The sequence below is a fragment of the Mus musculus genome, chromosome 1, assembly GCF_000001635.26.
Source record: "Mus musculus strain C57BL/6J chromosome 1, GRCm38.p6 C57BL/6J".
NCBI classification, from domain to species: Eukaryota; Metazoa; Chordata; class Mammalia; order Rodentia; family Muridae; genus Mus; species Mus musculus.
In genome coordinates, this window is record NC_000067.6 from 189,207,316 (window position 1) to 189,223,968 (window position 16,653).

General features: G+C 44.6%; 1 protein-coding gene across 8 annotated transcripts in view; it reads right to left on the bottom strand.

Moving 5' to 3' along the window:
• Nucleotides 1-614: 614 nt before the first annotated feature.
• Kcnk2 (potassium channel, subfamily K, member 2) overlaps nt 615-16,653 on the bottom strand; it is a 194,853-nt gene continuing 178,814 nt past the window's right edge. For all 8 annotated transcript variants that reach the window (XM_006497121.4, NM_001281848.1, XM_006497122.4 and 5 more), the window contains one exon: nt 615-2,792. In XM_006497121.4, coding sequence (XP_006497184.1) covers nt 2,475-2,792 — 318 coding nt within the window. In that variant the 3' untranslated portion in view covers nt 615-2,474. The remainder of the gene's footprint in view (nt 2,793-16,653) is intronic.

Genomic DNA, 16,653 nt, shown 5'->3' on the forward strand with positions numbered 1-16,653 from the left:
CAATATTCGGGGCAGAAAGTCTAGATGATTGGTTGGCAGCTTTAACACTCCTTAGGTATAGTGGCTTAATCTGTGTTCATTATCCAGGCTGCGTCAGGGTCAAGGCGAGTCCTAGCAACGATAAAATGGTTTGCATATGTGACAAGACATATACAAATAATCTAGAACGTGATGATATTTCAAATATCACCTTCTACAAACTGCAGCCTATTTGCTTTGGACCAACTGTCTCCAAAGACGGCTGTGCACGTATTGTATTTAAAAGCAGAGGTATTAAGCATCATAAATGCGTCCAGAAGAATAGACGCGGTAGCACAGGCCTCTAGTTCCCGCACTCTAGAGGTAGGCTGAGAAACTCACACAGTAGGAGCTAGCCTGTGCTAGTCTATCTTAAAATTAAACCAAGCAAATGTTAGCAGTGTAGCCCTTTGCCTACCATGTGCACATGTGCAAGGCCCCAGGTTCAAACACTAACAAGGGCATCCCCACACAACTTCTTGGCTATTATGGATAAAGAAATGACATCATTCAGCAGAAAAGCCGCCACCCCCTCAGTCTGACGAGGCTTAAATAAGATAGAAAATCTCATGGCAAACAGGAGACACAGAAAGAGCTGATTTTAATTACAAACTTTATTTGTCCTCCAGTTCACAGTTTATACGTGGTACATCCCACCATGTCAGCTTCCAGAACGGCTATTCAGGAGATGGGTGGAGCTTTCTTTGTAAAGGAACCCGACATTTTAAAATTTTGGTTAGAATCTTCATAGGTTTATAAAAGTACTCTCTGCAAGCGAACTGGATATATTTACATTTATAGCTTAAATTCAAATTTTGGAAAATAGGAATCTTTTTGTGTTTTTAAACATCCTGGGTTTATGTCTTAAGACTTTACTCTGAATGCCACATGATCACGTAAGCCCAAGCCTCCCCCAGAAGGGAGAAATCAGTTTTGCGATTACATGTAGAAGAATCATTTTCCTTCTGCGCTTTAAAAATTTAAAAATTACATATACAGTGTTCAGTAGATGTAAGTACGGGCACAGAGGAAAGGGCGGCGGTTTGCTAGATGCAGGGACTGGACTTTTTCTGAATCTTGAAACATCCAAAAAGAATTATAGGATATAAATTTAAATTAAGTGAATTACCAGCCTTCTCTTATCCTAAACAAAAAGTAACTCGGGGGATTTAGATTGTGCTAATCGGCGTTTTCTCTACTGTTAGAGACGACCTATGCCAGCAGTCTGTATCTCTCCATGTGCAAAACTCACAGTGATCCCAAGGCCAGCATCTGTGCTCACACCCAGTCATGACCACAGAGGGACCCTGGGCTGGCTGGGGCTGTGCCCCCTTCTGAAGGGCATCGCCCCTCCCTCCAGTTTGGCAAGAACCACTTAAGAAAAGAAAGTGTGTAAGCCTGCTGTACCTCACGGGCTGGTCCAAGCTGACAGTGAGCCCTGTATGAGCTCATGCGCACGACACGTGGTCTCGCTGTTTTCTTCTCATCAGAATGAATCCATATCGACTGTCTGAGATCACCTTGCAATACCAGTCTGAACAGTTTTCTTATCACATCACGTAGATTACAGATGTATGTGCTCATGTCTTCTTCTGCCTTTAAAAATGACTAGTTATTAATAAATGATAAACTTCAAATACTGCCAGGGAAAAAAGGGGGCCGTGTGGAAGCAGCCAAGGTTACCGGCCTGGGAATTATTACTCTGTACATATATATAGCTGTACCATTGGTACCCCGGTCAAATAAATACTCAGAGGGGCCTTCTCTGACCTCCCTTCTCTGCAGTGCCCGTGACGCCAGAGCTTCCATGTTGCTTCTGTGCCTGCAGTTGGCATCTGTTTCTTCCATCAAGCCACACATTGCTTCCAGCACAATAAGGTATGCGGAGGGGAGGGGATAGGTGAGAGTCAGCAAAGGGTGAGCCCAGGGTGAGGGCGGGGAAGGGAGGAACCACAAGCCCACCAGACAGGGTCTTGTTTCTTCATAAGATAAGGCACTGGCAGAAAATTTCTTAGGTAAAAGGCTGCGTAAGAATTTCTCGCCATTTACAAAAAGAAATGTTGTCATCCCTAAGTGGTCAGTATCCAGGCTCAGTTAGGTGAACCATGAAAAACCAAGGGCTGATCCCTCCAATCTACATGACCAGCAAAGCATTCAGATTCATTCATAGGCCTTATGGCACGTTAGGAGAGAGGGGGAGGGGAAACAGTCTGGGCACAAAAGGCATCAGACACTGCCTGTCCATCACTCAGCACTCAGCGGACAGCACACGGCATCCTCAGAGTGCCGCCTCGGGACAACACCCTCCCTGGATGTAAGGTGACCAGATGGGTGTTTTCTATTTGCTTTCCCTTTGAGGTCACCATGCACAATGTTTAAATGCTACCGGCAACAGTCACAAAGAGCCTAGAGAAGCCCTTCCCTATGGCTCCACCTCAGACTCTTCCAAGAGAGGGCTACTTCATGTTCTCAATGACAGCTATGTCCTCACCAGCACAGTGTGGTGTCAGACCGTTCAGATAGATGCTCTCAGCCTTCAGCAAGGGAGGCAGGACTTCCCTCTCGCTGGTCAGGTGGTTCACAGACAGGGTCCTCCTACACGGAGTCAGTTCCTGGTTGTGGTTGCCCGCCAGCTCTGCGGAGAGCTTCCGCTTCACGGATGTGGCACGCTGGAACTTGTCGTAGATCTCCACGCTCAGCCGCCTCCTCGTTTCCTTGAACTCGGCCGTGACATTGGCTGTCCACTCAGCGGCATGCGCTCTGAACTCTCCCACCTGGAGCATAGAGGCCAAGAAGAGAGAAGCTATCAACATGGGAGCTACATCTTGTGTGATTCTTGTTTTATTTGGGGGATTTATTAAGAGGCTGTCTATGCTCTCACAGTGACTGTGGTTAGCAGCCACACAGAGGCTAATCCCTACACAATTGGCTTTAAAATATTATGAACATAACCTTGAGAAATAAAATTATATTTGTAAGGCCTTAGCCACACCTTTTTTTTTTTTTTTTTTTTTTTTTTTTTTTTGTGCAATAGTGCCTGTCACAGAAATATCAAATGCCAAGTCAGGTGCAGTAGGGAATACACGATTTATAATCCAAGAACTGTGGAGGTTGAGGCAGGTGGATTGATTAGATTTACTGGCCAGTCAGCCTAACCTAGCTGAGAGCTCGGGGCCAGTGAGAGACCCTGTCTCATTAATTAATTAACTAATCAACTAATTAATTAAAGTAGACGCCACCTGAGAAACATCTGAGGTTGACCTCTGCCCTCGACACAGTGCAAAGACACAAACACACACACACACACACACACACACGCACACACGCACGCACGCACGCACGCACGCACGCACGCGCAGACGCGCAGGCACGCAGGCACGCGCACGCACGCAGACATAAAGACATTTCAAATGCTATAAAATGGAAATCTGTTAATGTCTCCCCTTTAATCTTCCAGGTGTCACCTATTGCTTTCATCTTCCTGTAGCTTCAAGGACTCAGACTTAGAAAGGGCCATTGTAGAGGCAACAGGAATGAGGAAGAGAATGAGGTGTTAGCCGAGGTGACCTGGGTGGGACTTGGTAGGTGTGCTGCTGTTAGCTTGAGATGCAACCCAGAGTTCAGAGCTGAGAAGTGTTGCCACTTAGGAATTCTCAGTTATAACAGGAAGCTTTCCTCCATTTGACCTCACCTTCCTGGATGGTCAAGTGCGGCTTATGTTACTTTGTCTTCTCCTGCCTGGCAAGCAAATGACAGAAGTTCTGTCTTGTTTTGTCTTTAGATGTTGACTTCTGTGTTCAATGCTGACGTGGGAAAGTTAACTGATGGTTTCTACATCCCCATGCATTTCTGAATAAGGATGGATAAAGATATTTACTATAATCTGATGTGTGTGTACCAGGTCATAGATATTAATGCATAGATGGGCAAAAACATCATAGGAGCATTAAATACCCTCTGTGGTAAATGACAGATGGGACGTTTTCACACACACCATTAAGAGTTCTTTAATCTCCTTGTGTTGTCCAAACATCTACACCACAGCATCTCCCTCCAAGGCAGGGGAGGGGGTGGAAAGACAGGAAGATCTGGGATAGAGGTACCTATAGCACAACAGTATATACAGGGCACACAGAAGTCAGAGCAGCTGTGACTCAGCACAAGACCTGTACATGGTCAAGCCAGCCTGAAACCCAGCAAGAAGCAGGGAGGAGCTCATAAAATCCCATCCCTACTCCTACCTGAGGAGTGATTGATTAGAGATTGATGGCTGCTGGTGAATAAGGAGAGAGTCAATGTCCTTCAGGGATATGCCCCGCTGAGAGGCTAGCCATGTAGACAGTCCTACATCCATGTGCATACATTACATGTGTTTAAACACAAGAGTACATGGTATTATTGGAAGTGAAAGCCACAGGGTGGACTCAGAGGTAACAGAGTGGATTTGATCAAAACATACGCACAAACAAATATGAAATAAAATATATTTTAGAAAAGAAACAATCATTTGCTTATCTTGGTCCGCCCCTGGCGGGGTGAGGTGGGGAGCCAAACTGGAAAGGTGAGAACTCTGTGGCGCATGCAGTTGAGATCAAACCTATGGTCACCCCTGGGGCAGCAAGTGAAGAGGTGCTCACAGGACGGCAGTTGAGCCTGCAGGTGGGGACTGCCAGGCATGGTTCTCTCTCAGCTAAGAGCAGATGACTACATTTGACCTTGATCTGGGGAGAGAGGGCTGTTGGGTTTTCCTCAGCTTGAAAGAAGCTACAGTCATCTGAGAAGAGGGAGCCCTGTTTGAGGAAAGGCCCCCATCAGATTGACCTGTAGGCAAGTCTGTGGGGCGTTCTCTTGATTAATGATTGCTGTGGAAGGGTTCAGCCCACTGTGGGTGGTGCCATCCCCTAGGCAGGTAGTCCTGGCTGCTAGAAGCAAGCAAGCTGAGTAAGAAATCCAGTTAGCAGTATTTCTCCACAGTCTCTGCTTCAGTTCCTTTCTCCAGGTTCCTGCCTTGGATTCCTTTCATGGTGTCCTAAAAGGAATACGGCAAATAAATAAATCCTTCACTATCCAAACTGCTTTTGGTCTTGGTGTTTATCACAGCAATAAAAGCAAGCGAGTACAGGAATACCCTTGGGCTGGCAGAGCAGAGGGAGTGTATGCTGGTGATACATTCAATGGCTCGGATTTGGTTCCCTATGAATCTCACACACAGTGATAAATCACCAACCACGGTTCATACTAGGCTTCTATTTCTCAACCGGGTGTCTTCCTGCCCAGGTTAACTGTGCATGAAATCACAGTTCACACTGTCTTCTTGCCTCGAGTGTTTCCTGTCTGACAGAGTGAAGGGCCCGGTTTGATATACAAACACTGTCCTGAGGGTTTGAAATATCACATTTATCTAGAAATGTTAAAAGATCTGCTTTCTCTGTAATTTCAACTTAATTTGAAAGACAAATTACAGCTTAAAGATTAAATATCTCTTTCAGTAAGGTCTTGAGTAGAATAGCTTCCATTTTCTAACTTCTCAATTGTCCTAGTTCGCTTCATAGCCAACAATTCCAATAGAAGTGTAAAAAAAAAAGTGTTTGGAGCAAGTTCTCGGCACACATCTTCTTTCTAATCTGGAACTCAGTGTCTCCTTAACCTTTCCAAGTTTTAGGTTGATTATAAGCATGCCCCTTGGCTGGGCCTGGTGTAAAATTCGAATTTTATTATAAAATGAGAATTAGTTCTGATTGTCCTACTGCTGATGAATTTATGGAGGAATTTGCCTGCTCTATTTCACAATTATCCAAGAGTAAGAACAGCAAGGGTGACTCTACTCCTTTATGAGTTTTTCCTAGCAGGAAGTTTCATATGATAAATTAAGCAAGCCAAGCTACATTCTTACTCCAAATGAGTGATGAAAGGATCAGGTATGACATAGAACTTATTGTCATACTCCAAAAGGTTGATACTTTTCTAGAAGACTCACGTCCCCTTCCTTTGATAGTGTTCTCTCTCTCTCTCCCTCTCTCTCTCTCTCTTTCTCTCTCTCTCCCTCCCTCCCTCCCTCCCTCCCTCCCTCCCCCCTCTCACCTTACAAAAGGAATTTTTACTATTAGACTTTGCTTATCAAAAGTCAGCTGTTAATCTTTTCAATGGTTAATACCAGGTACTGAGTATGTAGCAGGCACATCACTATAAAGCACCTCCCCCGGTCTGACATACTGGTGATAAAAGTTAACACCACGAAGCCCACACTGCTGTTTTTCCTCCCCCTGTATTTGCTAATCTTATTTTCTTCCTTTTCCATATTTTGTAAGGGGGAAAAAAGTGCCTTGTAAATGAATTGTTTTGCAAATGTCTGTACTTCAAACCAGTGTGGACCCCTTTCCATGTTAGCACCTGTTTTCCCCTCCTGGTTTCTGTCAGCAGCCTAGCACACCTCAGCATGCTGGGTGGGTCAAGGCTTCCATGTGCCATGCCCATCCCATCCCCACCCCCCAGGCTCATGGTTTTGAATACTTGGTCCTCAGATTGTGGCAATGTTTGGAAAGGTCCTGGGAGCTTAAGAGATAAAGCTGGGGGTGGGACTTAAGCCTTCACAGCCTGGCTTCACTTTCTGTCTACTGTCTGCTTCCTGATTGCCAATGCAATATGAGTAGCTGGCTGGTACCCTGCTGTCATGCCTGCCTTGCCATGATATGTATCCTGCTTGAACTGGGACTCCTCAAGTAAAACTACCCTCCCCTCCCCTTCCCTCTAATCACTTCCCCTCCTTTCTTTACCTCCACTCCTGTTCCTTCACTTTCCCTATCCTTCCTTTCTCCCTTCCTGCCTCCCACCCTCCTTTCTTCCTCCTTTTAGCTGCTTTCTCAGATGTTTTATCTCAGAAGCACAGCAGGCAATAAAGTAAGAGACAGATAGGATGGAGTGTGTGATGTCATATTGAAGGGTGGGCATCTAGATGGCATTCTCTTTCCTTTGAGTGGTGTTAGAGGTGACACATAGTCAACCCTCCTGACCCACATCTTTGCTAACATTCCCTGGCTTCACTGCAACTGGAAGCAGAGACAAACAAACTATCTTTCACTTTTGCAGACGTGAGGTTTTGGTTTTGTTTTGTTTCTTTTTTTGTTTGATTTCACTAGGGAACCAAACCCCAAGTCTAAATCCTCAGTCTACCACCTGTCACTACACATGTGTTTCTCAAGCGCTGCTTTAGGGTAATGTTCTTTGTGGACTGGAGAAAATAATAGAACCTTCCCTATACAGTGCTATAACAATCCAAAAAAGAAAGAAAGAAAAAAGCAGCATCCTAAGAGAGCAACAGCAGGCACATATACAGACCACGTAAAATTCTAGGATACGACATACTCACACCCAGACCAGTGTTAACAAAGATGGCTCTTTTTACTGAGAATTCATTTGCAGTCAGAATTCTTGGCAGCCCCACACTATCTTTTTTTCTTTTTTGCATACCCATAAACACAAACTCTGTCTTTCCACACCAGAAATAGGATTTGATTCTTGGCACCCCAACCCAAATCCCAGAAAGCTAAATATTTCAACTTTGTCTTCATTGCAACTTGAAAATGAAGGGGTCCTGAAGGTCTGGAGAAAGCAGAAAACTTTCCTTGGGTTTTACCTGAATTTTCTCTCAAGAAGCAGATTTCACAAAGTCACCAAGGCCTCGCGGGCTGCTCATGGCAGAGAGAACTCTCTGCAAAGCCAGAGTTTTGCAGCCGTTAGGAAAATGGCAACTGCCAAAAGGCTTTGGCTTGTCCAGGGTCCTGGGCTGCTTGTCTCTTATCTTTTAGTTGTATTTGACCTCTCGCCTGGGAGGTTATTTCTTCTCACTCTGCAGAGTGTGATTTCTCCTAATTTCGATAGAATCCCCAATAGTGGACAAAGAACCTCTGTAAGGCATCTCAGCTGTGATGTGGCAAGTCAGAACCGGGCAGGGAAATGAGGAAATGACTCAGTGTATAATCATGTCCTGCGTGCCCATAGGCAGGCAGTTAGCATCCATTCTTGAGCATCAGACTCATTAGAATAAAGCACGAGAGATCAGCTGCTACAGAAGACAGAGCAGGAGAGGTGAGCGAGCACACATGTGCATGCCTGTGAGAGTATCCTGAAAACACAAAGAACTCTGTGGTTGGTAAATACGAGGCCAGTGCTGATATGACGCCCAACGATATCATCATTATTGATTAATTTTAAAGCTACAAACCTTTCTGAGAAATACAAAGAATTCACACTGGATGGAAACACACCCTACAGCTGGTGATGCTATTGGTGTGGCTTGAGGCCCCTAAAGGAAACAATGTATCAACTCATAAAAATACACCCTTGGGCTATTCATAGCTCATGCTCTCTCAATTGTGTCCATTTTCACTGTATCAGCTTCATGATACTGGACGTAGGGAACATAACTGCCAAGCCTCATGCTCAGAAATATGGAGAAAAAGACAAGTCCTTCAAAAACTAAATCAAGGCGTGCACAGGAAAGAAAAAGTATCCCCGCTCCTAAGAAAAGTGTTAATTTGTTCCCATTTCTTTAAGAAAGAAAAAAAAAAACTTTATACAACCCTCACAACTACTCAGTAACTACTGAATTACAAACACAGTGTCCTAAATTGCACAGTTTAACACCTACTAAGCCATATATTCAAGAAGTAAATGTGCTCTGTTAGAAAAAAAGAAAGATTAAAAAAAACAAAAAACAAATGTTGGAGTTGGGTGGTGGCTCAGCAGCTGAGAGCACTGGTTGCTCCTGTGGCAGAGCCAGGTTTCCGTCTCAGTACCAATGTGGCTGCTCCCAACCATCTCTAACTCCAGGTCCAGGGGATCTGAGAGCCTCTTCTGACCTCTGCGGACACTAAACTCATGTGGTGCACATGCAGGCAGGCAGGCAAAATACCTGTACATATAAAATAAATATTTTAAAAATTTCAAAACACCAAAATATGATGTTTGCTAGAACATTAATTTTTTTTCTGTCTGAAATTCTGATACCTTATAGCCTTCTGGGAAATTATAATGAGTCACCACACATTAAGTTGGTTTTATTTTGTTGGATTTTACTTTTAAAAACCTTATAGCAGCTTAAACCAGTGATTCTCAACCTTCATAATGCTGTGACCCTTTAATACACTTCCTCATGTTGTGATGACCCCAGATGATAAAATTATTTTTGTTGCTACATCATGACTATAATGTTGCCACTTTTATGATTCATAATATAAATATCTGATATGTGACCTCAGTGAGAGGGTCATTCTATCCCCCAAAGGGGTCACAACCCACAGGTTGGGCATGCTGGCTTCTATAGCACTTCCTCTCCCTTTGACATAGCAGTGTTCTTCACATAATGACCAAACAGAGAGCACACGGTGGTCCTGAGTGGTCACCATGGGTTTCCTCAGCCTGGGCATTTCCTGAAAGGCCTTCTCTTGGATCCCACATGTTTCAAGCTTTTCTCTAACTCTCATAATCTCTGACTGACAACAGCAAAGGCAGTAAGTGGGTAGCGCACAGTGCCTTCCTCATAGACCATGGGCTAACCAACCTCTGTCACTAAACCATCCCTCTGGCCTAAACTTACCTGATCCCATAGTTGCAAATGTCATCGCTGCCTGGTCTGCTGCAGTTTCAATTCTGCACTGTCATGGCTGTGTGGGAACAGTTCAGATTGGTACTCCCCTATCTACTCTGTGTTCCTTTCTATTTATTTTCCCCTAACTTGCCTTTGTGCCTCTGGGTTTGGGGGTCTCTCTCTCTCTCTCTCTCTCTCTCTCTCTCTCTCTCTCTTTCTCTCCCCCCCCCCGCCCCTGCCCCCAGGTAACCATGTCTTTCCGTTTGTCAATGATCTCAACGATCATACGTCCATACTTCCTGATGTCTCTTTTATCCATATCTCTAGGTCAGGTCACCCCTGAACCCACAGTATCTAACTGACTGCTCTGAGGGCATCTCACTCGGATGACCCGAGGGCACCGCAAGCCCCAGGTTTCCCTGATGATACTGCTGAACTTCTGAAGCCTGGCATTTGAAGCTTCACGCCATCCCAGTACCTGCAGCCACTGAGCTGCCCAAGTCAGACAACATCATCACCCATTCCTCGTCCTCGCACCCGGTCTCACATCTGTTCCTGCAGAGCCACCCTTCCCTTTCACCTCCTTCCCAGCCCTCCACCCTACTGTGCTGTCTCACCCAAACCACCCTGAATCCCCTAGCATCCCCTTGTTTCTCAAACACAGCCTCCATGCCGCAACCATAACCTTCTGTACTATTCCATCACATCCGAGGAGCTCACGCAATCTGAGGCTTGCCTATCCCTCCAGACTCAAGTCTAAACTCAAGTCCCCAGCTCTGCCTGCAGGAGCTCGCTGTAGATTTCTTTCAGCTCCTTGAGCAGTCTATGCTTGCTTGCCAATCTCTCCGTCCAGACAATAATGTTTCCCCGTTCCTCTGGGATAGTTTCTGCTGGCAGGGAACTAAACGTCCTCACCAAGCCGTTCCCCTAGAATCCATTTTGATCATCTGTTTGTTCCTGGGCCACTGTGTACAGTCCGTCCTTCCCTCACAACACTCTCGGTACAACTTGTTACAATTGTTGCTTTAATTTGCTTGTCTGGCTTCATGGCAGGAGGCAGGTTTTGACTGCTGGGTCCTGTTGGGTATTTCCAGCTCTGGGAAGAGTGCATGCATTGAGAATGTAGCCAGTGCCAGCTGGACCAATCAGGTGAACATATGGCAAGCCAGTCTTCAAGATTCCTTATACATAATCAGGTCAAAGGGAGTCTGTTTCCTCATCTGATAAGACATCTTGTTCCTCCTGACAGGGAGAGGCAGCTTTCAAGAAGCACTCATGCCTAGCCTGGTCTGCATAGGTAAGGCTCAGCATGTTTCCTCAAAACTTGTTTCCGAGTTTCCAGCCGCCAGAATGCCCGGCCTGCATAGTCTCCTCTAACCATACCCCTTCTCGCTCTCTTCATAGCTCTGACTGCCTTGCATGACCACACCTTGTAAGCAATCCCAGACTCTGGCCTTCCCCATCTGTGCTGGCTAGCGATTGTCCTGCCAGGGCTTTTCCAGAGAGGGAGAGCCATGCTGAGTGTGAATGGAACCATCCTTCCTATCATGGTAGGGGTCTTGGAGACAGACTAAATAAAAGGTAAAAGGATAAAGCCAGATGGGCTCCAGCACACATCTCTCTGTGCCTCCTGATTGTAGGAGCAATGTAGAACCACCTCACAGCTGCACAACTGTGCCTTCCCCCACCAAACGGATCAAAGAAAAATCCATCCCTCCTTCAGTTGTCACTTATCAGGCATGTTGCCCCATCAGTGATAAAAGTGACTAGCATAGTGTCCTCATGGGATTCATCTCTTTAGAAACCAAACATCTCCCTTGGTAGCTAGGGGTCTTTGTTTAGACTCTAAGGCCTTTCGGGACAGCAAAGCATGATGCTCACAGAGTCCTGGGTGGCTTGCCTCTGCAGCAATGGTCCAGAGCTTATGACTTCTGGTTCTTTCTGTTATCCCAAACAACGAGAGCAAGACCCTTTGAACTGCAACAATGCATCTTAAAACAAGCACTTGCAATAGTTTTATCATTTGGGGTGGGGGGGTAACTTTCCTAAACTGTCTGATTGACTGACTGCTCAAAGAAGGACACCTCTTTGGGATGTTTACAATTTAGAAATCCTAAAGGACGATTGCCAGTGTTCATGTGAGTATTTATCACTCCTCTGGTTCCCATCACAGATGAGGCAGTCTCCGTGAGAGCCTAATCTACAGCCTTCTGTCTCCTTCAGCCTTCTGTCCCCCCAAACACTCTATAAGGCAACATCTACAATTGTGCTTCGGAAAACAGTAACTCAGAGAACTGCGCTCATTCCCCGCCTTGATGGAGATGTGCCAGAAATATGAGCATCGCTGAACTAGTGAGACGCTGCCAACTGCCGCCCAACACAGACATCCCCCTGCGGGAACACCAGGACCTCTGTCCTAAGGTTGATATTTGCATTCTGAGTCCGTGTACACTGGCACAGCCCAAAGACAAGGCAACCTAGAAACCCCGGGCTCCTATTCATTTGCTCATCAGAACCAATTTTAACAGTTTCAAAAATATTCATATCCTGTGACAAAAAGCCAGTAATTTACAGAATCATATTCTGATCAAGAGTTTCCGGCAAAGAGAAAAAAAACTAAATGTGTAAGATGTCATATTGTAAACACAGTAGCAGTAAAACCTGTAAGATGCAACTGTGTTTTGAGAAGTCTGTCGCCTGTAGAAACCATTTTCTACTACCATGATGGGGTTAAGCTTTAGGTAGAATTGTTTCATAACTAAATATTACCATATATAATAATGAATGCTATCATATGTATATGACATGGTAACTGGATTCTAACCATTGGGCACCTATTAATACACTAAGTGTTGGGATTTATGTTGCTCTTTGGGAGATGTAAACATTTTGGTGTAGTGTTTTGTTCTCTCCTATCATCCCTTGGTGACAGCATCTGTCGGATGAAATATACTGCAGAGCCAGCTGCGAACAAAGCCTGGAAGCAGGGTTCTGGGATGGTTTTCATTGGCTCAGTACGGTCTTAAGCTTCAGAAGTAGACGTCATCGTCCCTGAGAATCTATCCAACCTGGATATTAATGCACACAAATATGGCTTGGTGGAATCTTTAATTTTTAATATTATAAAGTAAATAAAAAATAACTGAATCTGTTTGAGTCCAGATTTTTGAACTGTAACTCAGCTAAGTTTACTAACATGCAATTTATTATCCTTCCACTCCATGCAGTGAAAGAGTTCCTTCCTTGTCCAGACTTTTGTGGCTGTCTAAATGGGCCTACTTCTCAAAGGCTCATCAGTCTGCATTGGGAGGCAGGAAGCCCAGCACAGTTTCACGGAACTTTCCAGTCTTGGAAATGATTTTCAAATTAAACTTCTGAGAAGTGTGATCTTTTTAAGTGCTTGTATAAAGAGATTATTTTCTTCTAAATAAACTCTTCAAAGTGCCAGCTGCATAGTCCCCAAGAGTACAGAATCTGTGTCTGAGAGTCCATCTTTGAGAGGTACAAAGTTGAGTCTGTTTCTGAGAGGTGGCGGTGGGTCTATGCTTTCTCGTCTAACTGTACAACCATGTGTCTAGGAAAAAGGAAAATTTCCCACCCCGGCCTTTGACTTTCCCTTCCTTCTGCTTCTCCATTGCTGGGCAGGGACGTGCTCATGGGAAGCAATTGCTCTGACATAGCCATACCCCTCATTTTTAGTAAGATAATCTTTTCCAGGGTAAATTTAATAGAAAATACCTATCCTACAAAGCAATAGTCATGGTCTTCTGACAAGCATGGCCTACCAGCATCACACTGTTGGACCTCGGCCCAGGTGGCATCACATAAACTCTCCAGCATTAAGTAGTACTGGCTCATGAGTCCTGGTTTTAAACGATTTAGCAACAGTCACCAAGAAACTAGACATCACTCCATTTTAGCCCTGCTCTAGTTCTTCTATATTAACTTGGAAAATTCATCAAGTTTAGAATAGTTCCCCCCAAAACTGTACACTTACCTTGACTATATAACAATTGAGTGATTCGGAGCCAACTTCACATTATATTAACAGTGGGTACCTTCATTTTGTCCACTAAACCCCAGAACATGCCCAAACTTTATCCCCACTCAACCATGTCACCACATCCTCTGTGCTTCCCCCACAGACTTCCCCAACCATCTGCCACCTTTTAGATTCTACCATCTTTTGGGTTCCATGAGGAGGGAAATCCAAAATTGCCAATATTCCAAACTGGCCCTTTCCTAAAGATGAGCCTTCCTGCGCTCATACCATGTCCAAGGCCATGTCCTTCTCTCCATCCCTCTGTGCTCTCTCTGCATCCTGCCTTTTCACCTCCTCTCCTTCCTCATTCCCCTTCTTTCTTTTATTTCCCCCCAGTCTTCTAACATTCACCCCAGACATCTTTTCCCTACACAGTGTTCTCTGCATTACCTAAATTTTATCCTAACTGGTTTTGCTTTTGCTTCTCAAATGATATTTTTGAGTAGCAACCAGCACATCAGGTCAGACAGTCCCTCTCCTGGACCATCCATGGATGAGCAGTTTCTCCCTGTGATTCTCAAGTCTATTCAGGTACCAGCACCTATTTCAATACTGGGCAATACTTCTAGGCATTCTCCCTGTTTCTGTAGCTTTAGCCCTTGATGCTGGTACAGATGTGATAACACAACACAAAGCTTCTTCTCTTAGAAAAGTTCTCAAGCCCAACACTTAGGCCTTGTTGAGGAACATGAAGGAAACTTTGTTCATTATCAGGAATAAGTTCCTCAGGCCTTCCCAGAATTCCCCTGTTCCTTTAGATGGTGAGATCATAAAATAATGTACTTTTCTCGGCACTCAGCTGTCCCCAGACCTTAATGCATCGAGGAAAGTTAAGTATTAAAAGCAGCCAGCTGGGTTGAAAACATCCCTCTGGTTCACTGTGTAAAAATAATCGGAAGCCTACTTTGCGTTCCATTTTCAGAAACTGCCAAGATGTAATTCCTAACAATTAGCTTTATTCACTTTCTGAAGTATTGACATTTCATTTTATTGCTGAACGGCATTGTTAAAAAGAGCAATTTAAACTGTCTCTCTACCAGCCAGGTTAAAAAAGCCCTCCCTAACCTAAAAGGAATACTTAAGCGTCACATTATCCTGACAGAATGGTATGCAATCCTGCCCCCACTGCTTCAGGAGAGTTTATGTAACACTCATAAAGTATCCTTAACCTGAACTACCCTCCATAGTTAGTAATTGTGAACACTGTAACAGCAAACTTGTGAACACCATGCACAAAGATTGAGCATGATAGCATGGGTTTGGGTTTTTAATACTGAATACCTTGGAAATTCCCCCAGATGCTCTGGCATTGGGGTTTCTGTAGCAGCCTGTTTTAGGGAGCCTGTCACACTTACATAACATCTTACTACACTGTACAAATTTGGATATAGAAATATTAAAAATGGTTTAAATAAATTGTGTGCTGTTTATAAAAGTCTGCACAGTTACATGATGGAAATTAGTTATTTGCCCAACTGGGAGTCAACGCTGAAGCTATGTCACCATTGTAGTGAGCTGCTGGAAGGTATGATGAGGGGTCAGAGGCAGGGCTCCCCTCATTGTCAATGCTCTTGAGGGATTGTAGAAAAGGCCAAGTCAAACGTAATGACCCAGTGAGGGAGACGATTCAAACTTAGAGGCTTTCATCCTGAGATAAATCCATTCAATGTGAGTGAAATTGAACATAATGCCTTCTCAAGACATATTAAGAAAACCTAGACTTAATAACAATTTATTATCCCTGCTCTTTAAAGAGTGTTATGGGGCTGGTGAGATGGCTCAGTGGTTAAGAGCACTGACTGCTCTTCGGAAGGTCCTGAGTTCAAATCCCAGCAACCACATGGTGGCTCACAACCATCCGTAACGAGATATGACTCCCTCTTCTGGAATGTCTGAAGACAGCTACAGTGTACTTACATATAATAAATAAATAAATCTTTTTTTTTTTTTTTAAAAAGAGTGTTATATGTTCGCCACAAGGATATGGAAGCAATCTGCTAAACATATTTCTCTTCCTTTTCTCTTTTTCTTCCCTCCCTACACAGTGTGGCTCTAACAGGTAAGTGAAAGAGACTCAGGTAAATGTCATTGCCCTGGGTTTGAAGAGGTTCCTTTGGCGACACTGCATGAGGGGAGCATCTACCCAAGAGGCTGCCCAGTGCTGGGGTTCAGTCTGAGCTAGCCAAGGAGGGCAATCACAGGAGGAGCCAGCAGAAAGGACTGGAGATGAAGCCGTGTGTGGCACCCGTGAGGAGGTGGCACTGAGGACAATTCAATATGGGCTGCATATAAAGAGGCTGATGCAGTCAGAAGCTGAGACTTACAGAACTTGGGTATTTTACCCTAGACAAGAAACAAGGTAGAGATATTGAGACGTGTGCTGGCTGGTTTTAGGTCAACCTGACACAAGCTCAAGTCATCTGGAAGGACGGAACCTCAGTTAAGTAAATGCCTCCATTCTTAGGCAGCCTGTAGGGAATTTTCTTAATCGGTGATTGATGGGGGCAGGTCTATCCCACTGTGGGTGGTGTCACACCTGAGCTGGTGGTCCTGGGTTCTCTAGAAAAGCAGGCTAATCAATCAATGAGGAGCAAGCAGCACCCCTCCATGGCCTCTGCCTCCAGGTTCCTGCTCTGCTTGACTTCCTGTCCTCACTTCCTTTGATGATGATGAACAGGGATAGGGAAGTGTAAGCCAAAGGTGTCCTTTGTCTCCATTTCCGTACCGTTGGCATTACAGACACATGCCACCGTCCTCACATGGCGTTATGTGGCTGTAGGGGATCCCAAACCATGTCCTCACGCTAGTATAGCTGTCACCTCACTGGCTTAGCTGTCTCCACAGCCTCTGAGACTCACGCCTGTGTTCTCCTTCACCCTAAAGTTCTGAGGAGAAAATGTAAATGTTTTTGAAGACATCGTGCAGCAGGTATTGGTTATTAGGATTTACGTTTGTTTGTGTCATTAACTGAGGAAAGAAGACAATTAAAGTATATGATGGATTCCCA